General features: G+C 40.7%; 1 protein-coding gene across 2 annotated transcripts in view; it reads right to left on the reverse strand.

The window, feature by feature from the left end:
- The window catches only part of USP32 (ubiquitin specific peptidase 32), a 243513-nt gene extending 239355 nt beyond the window's left edge, over positions 1 to 4158 (reverse strand). For both annotated transcript variants that reach the window (XM_042965446.1, XM_042965445.1), the window contains exon 1: positions 3986 to 4158. In XM_042965446.1, coding sequence (XP_042821380.1) covers positions 3986 to 4043 — 58 coding nt within the window. In that variant the 5' untranslated portion in view covers positions 4044 to 4158. The remainder of the gene's footprint in view (positions 1 to 3985) is intronic.
- Positions 4159 to 17364: the final 13206 nt, after the last annotated feature.

Genomic DNA, 17364 nt, shown 5'->3' on the forward strand with positions numbered 1-17364 from the left:
AAAGACAATAACCTTTAAGTGACGAGGAAATAAAACACTTTAATACACAATTATTGAGCACATACAATGAAATGAATAGTGTTAGGGCACTTTCAGGCCAATACACCAACACACACTCTACATTCCTATAGCACTTCGTTCTATAGCACTGTAGAATTTAACATACTATATGTTAGTTATTTATAAATGATATACATATATACTACTTTTTGCAAATATTGTCCATTATCAAACATACACAAAATAAGGGCACCTGGGTGGCTCAGTCAATTAAGTGTCCAAGTTCAGCTCCGGTCATGATCTCACGGTTCGTGAGTTCCAGCTCCGCATCGGGCTCTGTGCTGACAGCTCAGAGCCTGGAACCTGCTTCAGATTCTGTGTCTCCCTCTCTCTCTGCCCCTCCCCTGCTCATGCTCTGTCTCTCTCTCTCAAAAATAAATAAAAATTAAAAAAAAAATTCACAAAATACAACTTTAAAAAGATGTTTCAATATTTTATCCCTACCTCATATGGATAGTCCTGCATACACCTTGAGTTACATACACTTCAGTGGACTGACCAGGCTATATGCTCCTAGAGAGAGGGTTTTAGTCATCTTTGCTTCCTTGGTGCCTAAGTCACAGGTAGCACTCAGTAAAAATTGCTGTATTTCATCACCCAACTATTTAGTCCAATGTAAAGTGCCAAAATTCTTTCTAAAAAAATTTTTTAATGTTTATTTATTTTTGAGAGAGACAGAGAGCAAGCAGGGGAGGGCAGAGAGAGAGAGACACACAGAATCAGAAGTAGGCTCCAGGCTCTGAGCTGTCCACACAGAGACAAATGCAGGGATTGAACTCACGAACCATGAGATCATGACCTGAGCCAAAGTCGGACACTCGACTGACTGAGCCACCCAAGCACCCCAGTTCTTCTTAAGGAAAGGGATTAGAAGAAATTCACCCACTATATTTTATTAACATCATTTAAAAGTTAAGGACAATTTTAATTCAGCCAATTCTAGGGGGGAAAAAAGCCTTATTATTCTCAGTTTCCAGAATGATGAAACGGAGAGAGGAGCAGGAAGAAAGAATTAAGGAACTGGAGATTTTTAAGTTTCTCGGAGTTCTAAAATACTCTAAACTTCAACTCCTCTTTCATTCAATATTTTTTAATACTATGCTCCAAGCATTTAGAATATATTTTCAGGAATACACAAGCCACAAACTTAGATGCAATAGGAAGTGAAATAAAGAGATGAACATAGCTGCTAAAATTCTCAGTACTCGTGAAGTACAGTAGATGTACTTCAGAAAATACCAGCAATCTAAACCAGGGTCAAGCCTTTCAAAGAAAAGCCTATTTGCATTCTATTCAAGATATTCAAGATAGATAACAAAAATAAAAGCTACCACAAATCTCCCTTAAAAAACTTTAAAGGTATGCTTTCAGAAAACTATTAATGTTTATATAACTGGCACACAGTCTAGCTAAAATAGCATGCAAAATCAATCTTCCTAATTTCTAGAGCTTCTGAAATGTAAATGAGAAGTCACTAAACTGCCCTTCGCTTAGGTAGTGTTATCTGTCATTAACATAACACTCCATTTCCAAGGCTCTGTTTTACAAGATAAACTGCCTGCAATTCCATGTTTGCTTCCAGCAATATACAGTTGACTATTTTTTTTAATACTACCTAAATATGGTTAGGCATTATTTACTGGTCAGTAATTTTAAGAAAGCCAAGAGGCGTAGGCATTTCAGTAGTTTATCAAACTTGCCTTTTTACTTGTACAGTGATTCATATAACCTACATTGTGTTTGTCCAATCCTCTCCCTAACACCCACCCCTATTCACCCTAAAAAGTAAATAAGACCAACAGATAGAGGTTTTGGTACCTATTTAGTTCATGTGCCCCCGCCAAAAGTTCCCAGACCATTTTTTAGCTCTACCAAAAGTTTTATAAATTCTTTCTATATAACCTCAGTAAATGAAATTCTATATTAAAGTCTAACATTTACTACGGTAAATAGTATATTCAAAAGAATTGCCCACTTTAAAAAAAAAAAAAAAAAGCTCCTGGTTTACATTTAGAAATACTACTTATCAGTTTGGTTCTCTCTTTTGCTTTAATTTTCTTCTGGAGCCAAACTGATAAAACAAATTTATTCAAAGAAGAGTTAAAGGTTTTAACAAATATTTTGCTACCTCTTCAAATATACATTTTAAATTCAACAGGCAAACACTTCATAATAAATTGAACAAAGACCTTCAATCAAATCAGTTTAAAACACACCAACTATTTATTTCCTTTATATTTACAAAAGTACTAAAACCTTAGTTTGATATGAGAGAAAGTGGGGTACAGTTGAATAAAAGTTAAATTTTAGAATTCCTTTAATGCCAGCTACATCACCCTCAAACTTAAGAAACAAAATACTTCTAAACCATGAAGCTGTGAATCAATTTGATTGATGTCCTCTTTCATGCCATGTAAAGCCATTGCCTAATTGAGGCCAGACCTGTCAGGCTCAACAGCATCCCGGAAATGACCAGCCTACTAGGGCTGGAAACACATCAAGAATTTGGAATATTTCTCATATTGAGAAAAAAGTTCAAGTAAAATTGTCCATAAGAACAATCATTCATTGTTCTGTAGGAAAAAAAGATATAAAAAGCCTATTTTCGTTATTCTGGTCAGTCCACAATGAACACATACACCTAAATTCTTTATTTTCAGGTGATATCCCACTGAATTTACCTTTGTTTCTTACATACAAACAAGAGTTTACTACTAAATCCTCATTTTGAATGTCTGTCTTTTAAGCCAATTTTTATTTTATATCCTTAGCTACTGAAACCATCACCTGGAGCAAGGCTGGTTTCTTGACTTAGAAACCTGTTAACAATAATGCCAAGCATCCAACCTGCTTAATGTTTCACTTCTTATCAAAAAAAAACCCATTAAATGTCGAAAAGAAATACACGCATACATACATACACACACACACTCAAATCCCACTCATGAAAAATTAAGTCACATTCCGGCCATAAACTGCAACAGACACTTCCAGTTAGCGTGTGCTTTAGTAATCACCGACAGCGGTATCAGAGAAAGTGGTAGGGGGTTGGGGCTATTAGCAACACACTGCATCAGAGCCAATAAGCAGCAGGCTAGGACTGGCAGCAAGGCCGGTCTCTAAAGGGAGCTATAACACAATATCAGAATGCTGAATTTCCGAATGCCATTTTATAGGAAGGGAGGGGGTGAGAACTGGGGATCAAGTGCAATAAAAGGCTCTGGCCAACGTCTAAGGAGATGTAACCTAAGACAAGGTCTTGTGCAAAACCAGCTGTCCAGTCTCATCTCACCTCAAATACAACTTAATTTCAGGTCGTTCTTATCAAAGTCAGCCGCTCAAAAGGTGAGGGGGTGGCAGGAGTGGATGACGATAGCCCCCTAGAGACTAGCAAAGGCCCTCGGAAAAGGCGGAGACTCCACAACTGGAAGGGGCTTCCAACAGCAAAAAGAGAAGAGGGCTTTGCAGCCGCCTCCCCTCTCCCTTCCAACCAAGGTTGTTGGGTATGAGCTTAGGATGTTGTCGGGTTTTATGAAGGAGTGATATGAGAAAATGGCAGTAAAGGATGAGGGGGGCTGGAATGGCTGATGCCACCCAAGAAAGGAGGGAGAGAAGACTTCCCTGGACACATCCAAGATAACAACGCCACCAAAGAGCACGGGCATTTCCGTGCCAGAGCCAGATACCCCTCTCTCTGGGAAAGCTTCTCCCCCTTTCCATACGGTCCCAATTCCCAAACACTGCTCCCACCCGACCCTTCTCCCTCATAATATTCCCCGTCGCTCCCCCAAAGAGGGCCTCCTTTCCCATCCTCCTCAGGCACCCTCAAGCGCTCAACCTCCCCTCCCCTTCCCCGGTCACCCACCCTCGGGGCAGCCTGTCGCTGGCCTCCCCCGCACCTCGTCCAGACCCCTCCCCCCCTCACCTCTCCTCAGAGCCTCCTCGTAGCTGAGGAATCCGATCCGTGACTCCTTGGCGCCCATGCTCCCCTCATCCCCTCGGCCGGGGGTCGGAGCCTAATCTCGCCCCCACCCCCCCTCCCGCCTGCGACTAGGCGTCCCTGGGTGACGGTGTCGGCGTCCCCCAGCCCCCTCCTCTCCCCACACTAACAAGTGCGGCTTCTGCCCCGGCAGCTCCTCCCGGCCGCCGCCACCGCCTCCATGCCTAATCACGTGACCCGCTCCCACCCCGCCCCCTTCCCCTCCCTCCTACTCCGCCCTTTTCTCTCCTCCCTTCCCTTTCCTCCTCACGCCCTTTTCCCTCCCCCCACCCCCCTCCCACCGGCCCCGCCGAGGGTCACCTGACCCGAGGCCGGGGATTGTTCCGGGTAATGGCCGCCAGGGGCCACTCACTTCGCCCCGCCCCAAGCTCTCCGCGCGCAGGAGCGCAGAGGAGGGGCCGGATCCCGCGCGTAACGCATCATCTCCCAGTTTCCCTCCAATCCGAAGCCGCAATGCCGGGGAGCCTCCGCCCGTCTGCGGGGGTGGGGAGAGGTGACTTCCGGGGCGCTCGGGGCCGCGTCTCCCGCCCACGGGTTCTGGGGCCTGACGGGCGGGGCTGGAGCAACTGGCGGTTTGTCTGGCCCTGGTCAGGCCCTGTCTTGGGTGGAATCTTAGGGAATCGGGGTCTCAGGGGTGCAGTGAGAGAAAGAGGCAGGCAGGGGAGAAACTCCTAACGTTACGGAAATTTTTGGCTGGGAGGGAGTTGTGAGAAGAAAAGAGACTCTCAAGGATTTCCTGTGATGAAAGCATTCTTAATCCTGGTGGGGAGATCCCTGAGGAAAATGAACCTTGTGACAAAGTTTAGAATATATTTCTTTTCACGTTACCTGTACCTCCCCACCCCTGTTGACTCTAGATTTCCTTTCACATTGGCAAGCCCACCTCTGAGCCTGCCTCTACTGGAAACTGCTGTGCAAAAGGCTTCAGCTTGCTTATGTCCAAGCATTGCCCACCCCGCCCGCCCATGGGAGATGTGAGGTTTACGAGATTTACAACAGTTTCTTGCTTTTCAAAAAAAAATTTTAATTGTGGTAAAATACTAACAACTATTTTTAAGTACCTCATGAGTGGAATCATATGGTATTTCTCCCTTTTGTGCCTGGCTTATTTAACTTAGCATAATGTCCTCAAGGTTGGTCGCTGTTGTAACATGTCAGAATTTCTCAGATTTACAGAGTTCCCAGAATTCCACTTTTTAAGTATATACCCGAAGAATTGAACTCAGGGACACATATTTATACACCCATATTTATAGAACATTATTGACAATAACTAAAATGTAGAAACAACCCAAGGTGTCCAACAATGGACAGGTGAATAGATGTGGTATAGTTGACCCTTGACCAACACAGATTTGAATTGCATGGATCCTCTTGTATGTAGATTTCTTTTTTTCTACAAATACAGTACAGTGCTGTGAATGTATGTTCCTTAGTTCTTAGCATTTTCTTTCGTCTATTTTATTGTAAGTTATATATAGCATGCAATATATGTGTTAATGAACTTTTTACGTTATTGGCAAGTATTGGCAAGGCTTCTGGTTAGTCAACAGTAGGCTATTAGCAAAGTTTTGGAGGAGTTATATAAGAGTTTTTGACTGCAGGAGGATTTGTGCCCCTGACCCTTTCACTGTTCAAGAGTTAACTGTATAGGGGCACCTGGGTGGCTCAGTTAAGAGCCCGAGTTCAGTTCAGCTCATGATCTTACAGTTGGGTTCCTGGGTTAGAGCCCAGCATTGGGCTCTCTGCTGTCAGCAAGCAGTCTGCCTTGGATCTTCTGTCTCCCTCCCTCTCTGCTGCTCCCTAAATTGCTCTCTCTCTCTCTCTCAAAAATAAATAAACATTTAAAAAAAAACAGAAAAGTTAACTGTATGTACAGTGGAATGCACTTTTTTAAGTCTATTCAATTTGTTTTTGTTAGTCTTCACCCTCAAAGTCACAGTATAAAGCTTTTGGATAAGGAAAGAACTTTTAAAAAATAACCATTTGGATTAGATTACACAGGAGGTGCCAGTTAGGCAATTCAGACCCAGCAAAAGGATTTTAATTCCTTAAGCCAACAGATTATAATATGCTCTGCTAAAGAAAGAAGGTAATACTCTTGTTTCTGTACTCACCTTTCCTGGCAGACCAGATGAGCAGCGTGGCTTTATTAGTCACTGTATTGCCCTTTCCAGTTCACTGTGAGGCAGTTAATTTTAAGACCTCAGATTAGTTAAAGGCCATGAATAAAGGGGTTGGGAATGTATTTCAAAGCCTTTAATTTCCAGATCATTAATTTGGTGTAGACAGAAGTATCCAGACAAAACAACTCTGTCATCTTCAGCCTATACTTAGATTATCGTAATTAATGGGAAGTGAATCTTAAGGGCTCAGCTGTATACAGGGGAAAAGACCCTCAAGAATTCAACTGCAACATACCTAAGTATTACTACTGTCCCAGATAATCACTACCTAAAGCCAACCTTCGTGCACAAAAGACAGACCTGCGTGATTATCTACCCATTTGATTTACAGTGGAATTGGAAGCAAATTGTTTTAGGTCTTTGTAGTACTTGCCACACTTGAAAGGTGAAACTAGAGTTGGACTTAATCTGTCACATGAAATAGTAAATTATTATACTCAGCAAAGAATAGAATATGAACTTTATAATGAAAGATTTAGAGCAGTACTAACACACAAGAACTTTAAAATTCTCCTGCTTGGTTTCAGGCCTGGCTTCCTATAGGGCCATAAAAATTTTCACCCCATCACAGCATTTACCATGGATTACACACTTCTCAAAATTTTGAGTTGAGATAGCAAACTAAGAAATAGTATTTCTCCTTTGTCTGAGTTAAATTAAGCATATTATTGAAAGCAGTGAAGCAGACAGTTATGTCTGATGGGAATTTTAAATGTTAAGCTGGGATTAAAACTTGCCTTTTGGTTTGTATTACACAGTATCAGGCAGTCAAATGTTAAACACCCCTCTCTAAGTTAAAACTGACACAGTACTTAAGTTTGATTATGTAGAAAATCTAAAGTCTACTTGTCATGCTTAAAGGAATTCTATTAATCATTTAGTTTCTTCACTTTCATTATATTTCACTTTAATCCACTGAAGAGTTGGCCAGAGACCTGACTCTAAGCATTAGGTTGCACTTGGGGAACCATTGTTTTCACTATAATTACATACCTGTGAAAGAGCTGTCCATATGAAGATTTAAAGCATGGGAGATTGGCATGTAATTTCTGCTTCCAGTTGAGCAACCCAAATGACAGAGGTCCTCAGTTTATTCTCAAAGAAATCACACAGGAATAGGACAGAGTCATTTTAGTACTTGCCAAAGAAGCTTAGGTCATAGACAGGGAGGTCAATACAATAAAGAAGGGTGCAACAGCACCCAATTCATGTATAACTTTATTTTCACCAGGTGAGGCCAACAATGTATGAAGCATGCCTATACAACAAGAGAATTGATTTTTTTGGGGAATGCAAGCTGGTGCAGCCACTCTGGAAAACAGTATGGAGGTTCCTCAAAAAACTAAAAATAGAACTACCCTACGACCCAGCAACTACTAGACATTGATTCAAGGGATACAGGTGTGCTGTTTCGAAGGGACACATGCACCCCCATGTTTATAGCAGCACTATAGACAATAGCCAAAGTATGGAAAGAGCCCAAATGTCCATCAATGGATGAATGGAAAAGAAGAAGCAATCAAAAAGAATGAAATCTTGCCATTTGCAACCATGTGGATGGAACTGGAGGGTATTAAGCTAAGTGAATTAGAGAAAGACAAAAATCATATGACTTCACTCATATGAGGACTTTAAGAGACAAAACAGATGAACTTAAGGGAAGGGAAACAAAAATAATATAAAAATGGGGGGGCGGGACAAAACAGAAGAGACTCATAAATATGGAGAACAAACTGAGGGTTACTGGAGGGGTTGTGGGAGGGAGGATGGGCTAAATGGGTAAGGGGCACTAAGGAATCTACTCCTGAAATCATTGTTGCACCATATGCTAACTAATTTGGATGTAAAGTTTAAAAAATAAAAAATTAAATAAAAAAAAAGAGAATTGATTTTTTTCCCCAGTATTATATACTTGTCACCTTATAATGACACAATATAAGGATGTGGTCACTTGTGTTGTATTTTTAAAATATTGTGTTTTAGAATAAATAAAAATATAACTTAAAAAAATTTTTTTAGACAGAGAGAGTGCGAGCCAGGGAGGGGCAGAGAGAGAGGGAGATGCAGAATCCAAAGCAGGCTCCAGGCTCTGAGCTGTCAGCACAGAGCCCGATGCGGGGCTCCAGTGCATGAGCCATAAGATCATGACCTGAGCTGAAGTCGGACACCCAACTGACTGAGACACCTGGGTGCCCCTAAAAATACAACTTTAGGGGTGCCTGAATGGTTCAGTCATTAAGCATCTGACTCGATATCGGCTCAGGTCACTATCTCGCATGAGATCACACCCTGCGTGGCTCTGCACTGATGCACAGAGCCTGCTTGGGTACTTGGGAGTCTCTCCCTCCCTCTCTCTCTGCTTCTCCCCACTCAGGCTCCCCCCTTCTCAAAATAAGTATGTAAACATTTAAATATATATACAACTTTAAGCACTTCAAGCTATTTTTAATGAAAATAATATATATTCTATGTTAAAAAATGTTTTTCCACCACTAAAAAAAGTGTATGTGAAGTAAAAGATCACACTTTTTTTTTTTAACATTTATTTATTTTTGAGACAGAGAGAGACAGAGCATGAACGCGGGAGGATCAGAGAGAGAGGGAGACACAGAATTCGAAACAGGCTCCAGGCTCTGAACTGTCAGCACAGAGCCCGACACAGGGCTCGAACTCACGAGCAGTGAGAACATGACCTGAGTTGAAGTCAGATGCTTAACCGACCGAGCCACCCAGGCACCCCAAAGATCACACTTTCTAATTCACCCAGTCTCATTCCCTCATTCCAATTTTCTGTAACTACACCCACTGCACACCTTCTTCATAGTCCACATACTGATCTGCAATTTGTTTTTCACTCAATAGTATAGCTCAAATTGGTTTTCATATCACCTTATAGAACTACCTTATTCTTTTTAACATATATAATATGCCAATTTTGTGTATTTAATGTATAATTAACCAATTACCTGTTGACAAACATTAGGTTGTTTCATTTCAATATTACAAACACTATTGCAATAAACATCCTAATACATATATCATCTTAACATATATGACTGCATCTGTAGATGGGATTTCCAGAAATTGAACTTCAGAGTCTAAGAGTATGTTAGATGTTGCTGAATTGCCAGCCTAAAGATTTGGATCAATTTACATTCTAATCAAGAGTATCAGAGAAAGCCAATTTCCTTTCACCTTGCTAACATTAATATCAATTTAAGCTGATTTTTGTCATTACCTTCTACCTATCACAAATCCTACCAGCACAGAACTGAATCCCTGCTTTTTTTTTTTAAGTTTGTTTATTTATTTTTGAGAGAGGGAGAGAGAGCACAAGCAGAGGAGGGACAGAGAGAGAGAAGGAGACACAAATTCTGAAACAAGCTCCAGGCTCTGAACTCTCAGTACAGAGCCTGACAAAGGGCTTGAACCCATGAACCAGGAGATCATGACCAGAGCCAAAGTCGGACGCTGAGCCCCAGACGCCCCTGAATCCCTGTTTTTCTAAACATGAAATTCATTTTCATTTTAAACCTGAACAAAATATTTTAGGAATGACTAAAAAAATGTCATTCTCTAGTCTGCATTTAAAGATGTTTCTCCTTTCTATTTATCATTCTTTAGAAGACACCTAAAATTGGCAAAATTTCAACAGGGCACATTCCCTAAGAGCTTCTGCTTCACAAGACACATAAGCTAAAACTAAGAATGGCAAAGAAGTAAAACATTCAAAGTGAAGGCCTTTAACTTAGACCTAGTTTAGAAAGTCTCTTTTTCTGTCTTACCACGATCCATGCTTGGCAAACAATTTGCACTACCCACTGAACCTGTGAGTAAATGTTTACTCTTTATAATATTGCAAATTGCCCTCCTCCACCCCAACTGCAATGAAGGTGTATTTACATCTTTCAACAGTTTACAAAGGTTGGGGAGTGGGTATTGTGTACAGTTCCTGAAAATTCAAGCAGTTTCTTTTTAGTCTTCCTCTGATCTTATTCCTTCTAATGTGGCAACTGCATTTTACTCTTAGGCCAGCTTTTTCCAGCAAAATACAAACTACACGTTTAAGAATAAGTACATTAATTGAATTCTAATCAGCAGTTAAAACATAGAATAATACAGACTCCAGCTGTAAACAGATAAGATATACCTTACCTCACTTTCCAGGTTCTAAATAGACTTTGTCTAGTCATCTAAAGTCCAGCTTATCATACTAATATGCTTTGTTAGATATTTGAGAAAAACCAACTCCAGCTGTATACCTTAGACTTTGATTTCTTTGTCTAGTAGATGAAAGATTTAAACTCAACCAGGCTTCTTCCAGTTCTTAAATTCTTTATCTCTTGAAATGTACATTCTTTTGCCAGCTCAAATCTTTTTATTTTTAGTTCACCCTGAGTTTTCTTCTCACCTGGTTATTAATACAATACTTCTATTCTCTTTTCCACCTTTTGCTGAACTACCAATTTGCTGTTTGTCTAATTGTCCTCCCTTTCTCGACTCCAGGCTTACTTTTGGTCAATAACTATTATTTTGATGGGGGAGACCATGTATGTGTGGGGACAGAGGCTATATGGAAAATTTCTGTACTTTCTGCTCAATTTTGCCTCAAACCTAAAACTCTCCTAAAAATATATGATAACCAAAAATTCTGATACAGAGATGCACCTGCCTACATGTAAGTATTTAATAGCTAGTAATTGTGGTATAATTAAAAAACCCTTGAGAGAGATTCACTGTAGGAATGGGGATGGGGTAAATCATTATTAGTCTTCAAAGGTTTTAGTACATGAAGCTAAATATGCAGTATGTGAGTTGTGATTTTAGGTTTAGGTAAAATTCTTTGTTTGGTGGTCCTGATCCAACAATTAGCATTTTTAAAAATCCCAACATTTTCTTCCAAAAATATTTGAAAGCTATAAAATAGCATTTGGCTGAATGTTTTTTGGCAATTATATTCACTTACTGGCATTCTGGGGGTAAGAGTGGAATCAAATCTGGATTTCTTTGAAAAAGGAAGGAAATTTATATAAAAACAGAGGAAGTTAAGTTTCTCACTCATACGTATCTAACAATTCACTGCCCCAACATTTGGTATGGATGTTGCAAATAGTTGATTTTAACATTTATTAAACATTTTCTGTGTGCAAGGGACTGTGCTAAACCTTAGGGAATACCAAGACGATTTTTTTTTAAAGCCTCTAAGAAGTATTATGATCAAGATAAATATAGTGTGTTATGGGAACTGAGAAGAGAGAGAGTCCAAAATAAAGGAGTGGCAGAGGGAGGAAAGCCTTGGGGGATGGGAGTCTTAAAAAACCAAGTAAGAAATCAGCTGTTCATTTACTCCTTCAACAAGCTCAAAGTGCCTTACTAGACAAGCATTGTCCTAGGTACTGAATATACAGATTTGAACAAAGAAAGATTCCTGGTCTTATGAAATGTACATTTTAGTGGAAAAGAATAGACAATAAACAAAGTAAGTAAAATAATGGTAAGTTAGTTGGTAACAAGTTCTGTGGAGAAAAATTGCAGAGAAAGGAGACAGGAAGTGCTGAGATGAGGGTTGCAATTTAAAATAGAATAGTCAGGGGACTCCTGGGTGGCTCAGTGGGTTTTCAGCCCAGGTCACGATCTCACCATCAAGTCCCACATCAAGCCCACCTTGAGCCCTGCGTCCAGTCCTGTCGGGCTCCTTGCTGAGTATCAAGCCTGCTTAAGACTCTCTCTCTCTCTTCCTCTGCCCCTCTTCCCTGCTTGCACGCTCTCTCTCTAAAATGAAAATAAAATAAAATAGAATGGTCAGGGGTGCTTGGGTATCTCATACGGCTGAGCCTTTTGGCTTAGGTCATGATCCCAAGGTCATGGGATCAAGCTCCTTGTAGGCACCACACTGAGAGTGGAACCTGCTTAAGATTTTCTCTCTCTCTCTCTCTCTCCCCCCACCCTGCCCCTTTCCCCAGCTCGCATGAATGCTCTGTTTCTAAAATAAAAATAAATAAATAAAATTTTTCAAAGAAAACAAGGTGATTTAAAAAAATAAAATGGTCAGAGACAAGCAAAAACATGACATTTAAGCCAAAATCTGAAGGAGATGGTGGAGTAAAACTTGTGGATATCCTGGGCACCTTATTCCTGGCAGGTATAAGGATCAGCAACTGGGGCTGCAACAGTAAGGGAAGTGGACGGAGGCATATCCTCCCTGAAGAGGTTGGCTCTTACTATGTAGAAAATGGGATGCCACTGCAGAATTTTGCATAAAGAGATCTGTCAAACACTTTAAAAGGATCTCTTTGATGTGTTGAAAATGAACCAAAATGAGAGAAGAGACGAAAGGGTAAAGACGAGGGCTCCTGGCTGGCTCAGTTGGCAGAGCATGTGACTCTTGATTTCCAGGTTGTGAGTTTGAGCCCCATGTTAGGCATTGGGTGCACAGTTTACTAAGGAATGGAGAGAGAGAGAGAAAGAAAGAGAGAAAGGAAGGTAGGGCAAAGACAGGGAGAACAGTTGGAAGGCTAATGCAGTTATCCAAGCAGGAAGGGTTAAGGGAGGTTGGGTCCAAGATAATATTTGAAGGAAGAGCCAACAGGATTTATTGGTAGACTGAATTGGGATATGTCAGAAAATAACCACTTTAAAGTTGGCGGTCTAAGTAACTAGGAGGCTAGAATTGCTATTCATTGAGATGTGGAAGACAATAGGAGGAGCAGGTTTGTGGGGCAAGTTCAGGAGCTCAGCTTTAGATCTGTTACATTTGAAATGCCTGTTAGACATCCAAGCAGAGATGTTGAATATGAAGTTAAATGAAGTGAGAAAAAGTTCAGGCTGGAGATACAAATTGAGAAGTCATTAGAGAATCATGGTACTTAAAGACATGAGACTGGATGAGATTGCCAAGGACACGATCTACTCCCAAAGTAACTGGGGCTTCCAACATTAAAAGTTCAGAGATGGGGAGGGGCACCTGGGTGGCTCAGTCGGTTGAGTGTCCGACTTCAGCTCAGGTCATGATCTCACAGGTCGTGAGTTTGAGCCCCATGTCAGGCTCTGTGCTGACAGCTCGGAGCCTGGAGCCTGCTTCGGATTCTGTGCCTCCCTCTCTCTCTGCCCCAACCCACTCTCATTCTGTCTCTGCTCTCTCAAAAATAAATGAACATTAAAAAAAATTTTTTTTAAAGAGTTCAGAGATGGGGAACTAGCAAGAAGACTGAGAAGGTAACACCAGTGAGGTAGGAAAGCAAAGAAGGGGAGAGAGTGTGCCAGGAAAGAAGAAAAGTGTAAATAAAGGCACAGAGGTATAAAGTGGAACTCAAAACGTAAGAAGCTCTGCCTCATCAGAAATGCCCTTCATATGAACAAAACAGCTAGCTATTAACATAAATGAAAATTCAAAACGCGTTATTAACTAGCAAGGTAGTTACTCTCACTTCTAATACTTAGTAAGAATTATAAACATTTGAAGAATGCTTTCAGGTAGATTTTAAGAACTTAGTTGTGTTTTTTGTTTGTTTTTGTTTTTTAATGTTTATTTTTGAGAGAGAGAGAGAGACAGAGTGTGAGTGAGGGAGGGGCAGAGAGAGAGAGAGAGAGAGAGAGAGAGAAACACAGAATCTGAAGCAGACCCCAGGCTCTGAGCTGTCAGCACAGAGCCCGACACGGGACTTGAACTCATGAACAGTGAGATCATGACCTGAGCCAAAGTCAGACACTTAACCAACTGAGCCACCCAGGCACACAGAAGCTTAGTTGTTCTTTGTCAGATTTTTGTTTTGCTATGATTTCTTTGACCTGTCAATAGGTCAATACTTGAAAGGAGGTTCTGGGGACAATAGGCACCCTTAAAATTTGTTCTAAAAGAATGAATGGAATTAGGCTAAAGTATGATAATTAATGGTTGAAGGTAGATTTCTATCCATGCATGAACTTCAGCCTGGATATCACTCAAGAGAGTTCTTTATGCCCATACATTTTTTTGCATGCATTAGTAAATAATACTGACATCCTAATTAACTCATGCAAACCTCTGAGGAAGTAGCCAATATATACAAAGATAGTCCCCAGAAAATTCATAGGAAAAGGGTTCAAATTTCCCCCATTCAGACAAACTCTCTTCATTAGTAGCTCAGATCATGTACTAGATTCATGGACAACCGTTAGAAAAAACAGTGCTAATTTAACCAAAGTCGTCTAGTTTCTGTGGAATTGGAACAAAAACAAAAGTGGACAGACTTAAATTCTAGTTTATAGGTCACTGTGTGCATTTATTAACTGCACCCAATCTTGCATTATGCAAACACTAACATAAGGATTTTCTCCATCCTCAATATTCCATCCCTCATTGATCTCAATTTTTTTCATTCTTCTGAAGTACTAGAGCACTAAGTGGAATTACATTGCAGTGCATGGTAATTTGTTTGTACATGTCAATGTACCTGTGCTGTTGCATGTGATTTTGATTATTATTGCTGCACAAGAAATTACCCCCAAAACTTAGTGGCATAGAACAATGACAATATTTATTTTGCTTATGAATCCTCAAATTGGGCAAGGTTCAGCAGAGATAGCTAAACTCTGGTCCATTTAGCCAGCGGCAACAGCTTGAAAGCTAAGGAGTAGAATCCTCTGAAGGCCTGCTCGCTCACATGTCTGACAGTTGATGCCTGTTGTTGGCCGAGACCTTAGCTGGAGCTGTAGGCTGGAACAACTACACGTGTAATATGCTTCCTTTTTCCTCACAAAACTGTGGCAAGCTTCCAAAGGTGAGCAGTGTGTGTGTATCTGTGTGGAGTCGGGGGAGGGAGTAATCAGCATAAGCTGTATCACCTTTTATGACCTAGCCTTGGAAGTAACACAGTGTCACTTTTGCTGCATTCTAGTCATTGAAGTGGTCACAAAGTTCTGCCAAGGTTCAAGGGGGACGGGAAATAGTCTCCAGCAATATTGCTGCATCACAGCCTGCCGTCTGCTCACAACAACTTGCATTTCTCCTGTATGTAATATACATTCACCCCTTTTTCCAAAATCCCCATTATGATATCAGGTTCAAGCCTGGAGTGTAGGATCTCCTGATCTAAATCAGGTACAAGTGCAAATGAGGCTCCTCAGGTGTGTTTCCTCAAATACAATATCTGTCTTTTCTTTTTTTTTAAGGTTTTATTTTTAAGTTATCTCTACACCCAACACAGGGCTCAAACACAACCCTGAGATCAGGAGTCTCGTGCTCTACTGACTGAGCCAGCCAGGCACTCTCAAATATAGTATCGCTTGACTTGAATACCTGTTCTTAGTAAATGTACATTGGGGTTATTTAGGCGAAAGGGACCGTGATGTGTGAAACTTACTTTTAAGGAAAAAAACACAGTTTTTTATGCACACAATACAAGCATTTCTGGAATATATATATTGTATGTACATATATGCATAGTGTGTGTATACATATATACATAGAGACAGAAACAGAATGGGAAAGAGGGATGCTAATAATAAAGCAAATTAATTAAAATGTTAACAAATGACTGAGTGAAGGCTATACGAGTATTCTTCATTGTTTTTTTTTTTACAACTTTTCTTGTAGCTTGAAATTATTCAAATAGAAAAAAAAATTGTTGAGTTTACTTATTTTGAGAGAGATAAACACAGCATGAGTGGGGGAGGGGCAGAGAGCAAGGGAGGGAGAGAATCCCAAGCACAGAGCCTGAGATGGGGCTCAAACTCATGAAACTGTGAGATCATGACCTGAGCTGAAACCAAGAGTCGGACACTTAACCGACTGAGTCACCCAGGTGGCCCCCCAAATTTTTTTTATGTGATGCACATGGCATAGGTCCTGAGCATTAATCTTTTGATATTTTTTATTCCAGGGGTGAGTCCTAACTTGATCTTGGTATTAACTTTTGGAGATTGAGAGAAGACCCTTTAGTTCTCCCTTTGCCCAGGTGTCTGTGAGAAGGCACTATCACTTCCCACTTTAGCCTATGTTCCTCCACATCTCATTTCCTTAAAGAGCTAGTCTGGGAAAGATCCCTTTTTGAGAGGGTTTTTGGCTATGCTGAAACACAGCTTTTCAATGGTCTTTGTGTTACCTACTACACAAAAGGCATCTTTAAGTGTGGCTTGGTTTATCTGGAGAAACTGTAGAAGGATGCGCATCAGCCCCCTTGTAACAAAAGAGACTGGGAGGGGTTGCCTGGGTGGCTCAGTTGTATGAGCAACTGACTTTGGCTCAGGTCATGATCTCACAGCTTGTGGGTTTGAGCCCCGCATTGGGCTCTGTGCTGGCAGCTCAGAGCCTGAAGCCTTCTTCTGATTCTGTGTCTCCCTCTCACTCTGTCCCTTCCTGCTTGCATTCTGTCTCTTTGTCTCTCTCTCTGAAAAATAAATAAACATTTAAAAAAAAATTTTAAAAGAGAGAGAGACTGGGATTAGCTCCCCTGAAGCACCATCATTGTGCTCCCAGAGCACATACTCTAAAAATAGTGGCTGTGAGAAACAATCTTCTCATGTTTCCAGTTTGAAAAGGACACTTAAATAGAAAGCTGGTCTTTTTAGCCAGTGTAACTATCCCCAAACAAACAGAATAATCACTAGTAGAAGTCCCAGTTTAGAAGGCACAAGCTGGTCATTGAGCAAATTTATTCATGGCCATCATAGGCTTGTTGGCTGCCCAGAAAAAGCTTCCCAGGTTGACAATAAGTGCAGTCACCACTGTTCTGTTTTCCTTTCTTATGCAAGTACTCAGGACAGAGTTTTGCACAGAGTTGCACTCGAACTCAATATATTACTGTTGCACAAATGAAGCATCCATGGATAATTATCCCAGAGTGCAGGCCTGGAAAGGAAGCCAGGTTTGATCCTACCGAAACAGCTTAACGTTTTTCCTGGAACCAGGTTCCTGGAATGTAAATATATCTTTTTTTTGTGGGCCAGCAGAACCTAGAAAAAAGGTGTTTTTGTTTCTCTGCCAATGGGAATAAATGAAGGTTCCTTGAAATGTACTCTGTCAGGTGGCACAAATAAACCATATAATTTTATTCCCTTAAACAGAAAATCTCAAAATGTAAGGATACTTGGATTCCCTGGGTCAGACCAAAGGCCATGTAATTCAGATTTTTTTTTTTA

The sequence above is a fragment of the Panthera tigris genome, chromosome E1, assembly GCF_018350195.1.
Source record: "Panthera tigris isolate Pti1 chromosome E1, P.tigris_Pti1_mat1.1, whole genome shotgun sequence".
In the NCBI taxonomy this organism is placed as follows: domain Eukaryota; kingdom Metazoa; phylum Chordata; class Mammalia; order Carnivora; family Felidae; genus Panthera; species Panthera tigris.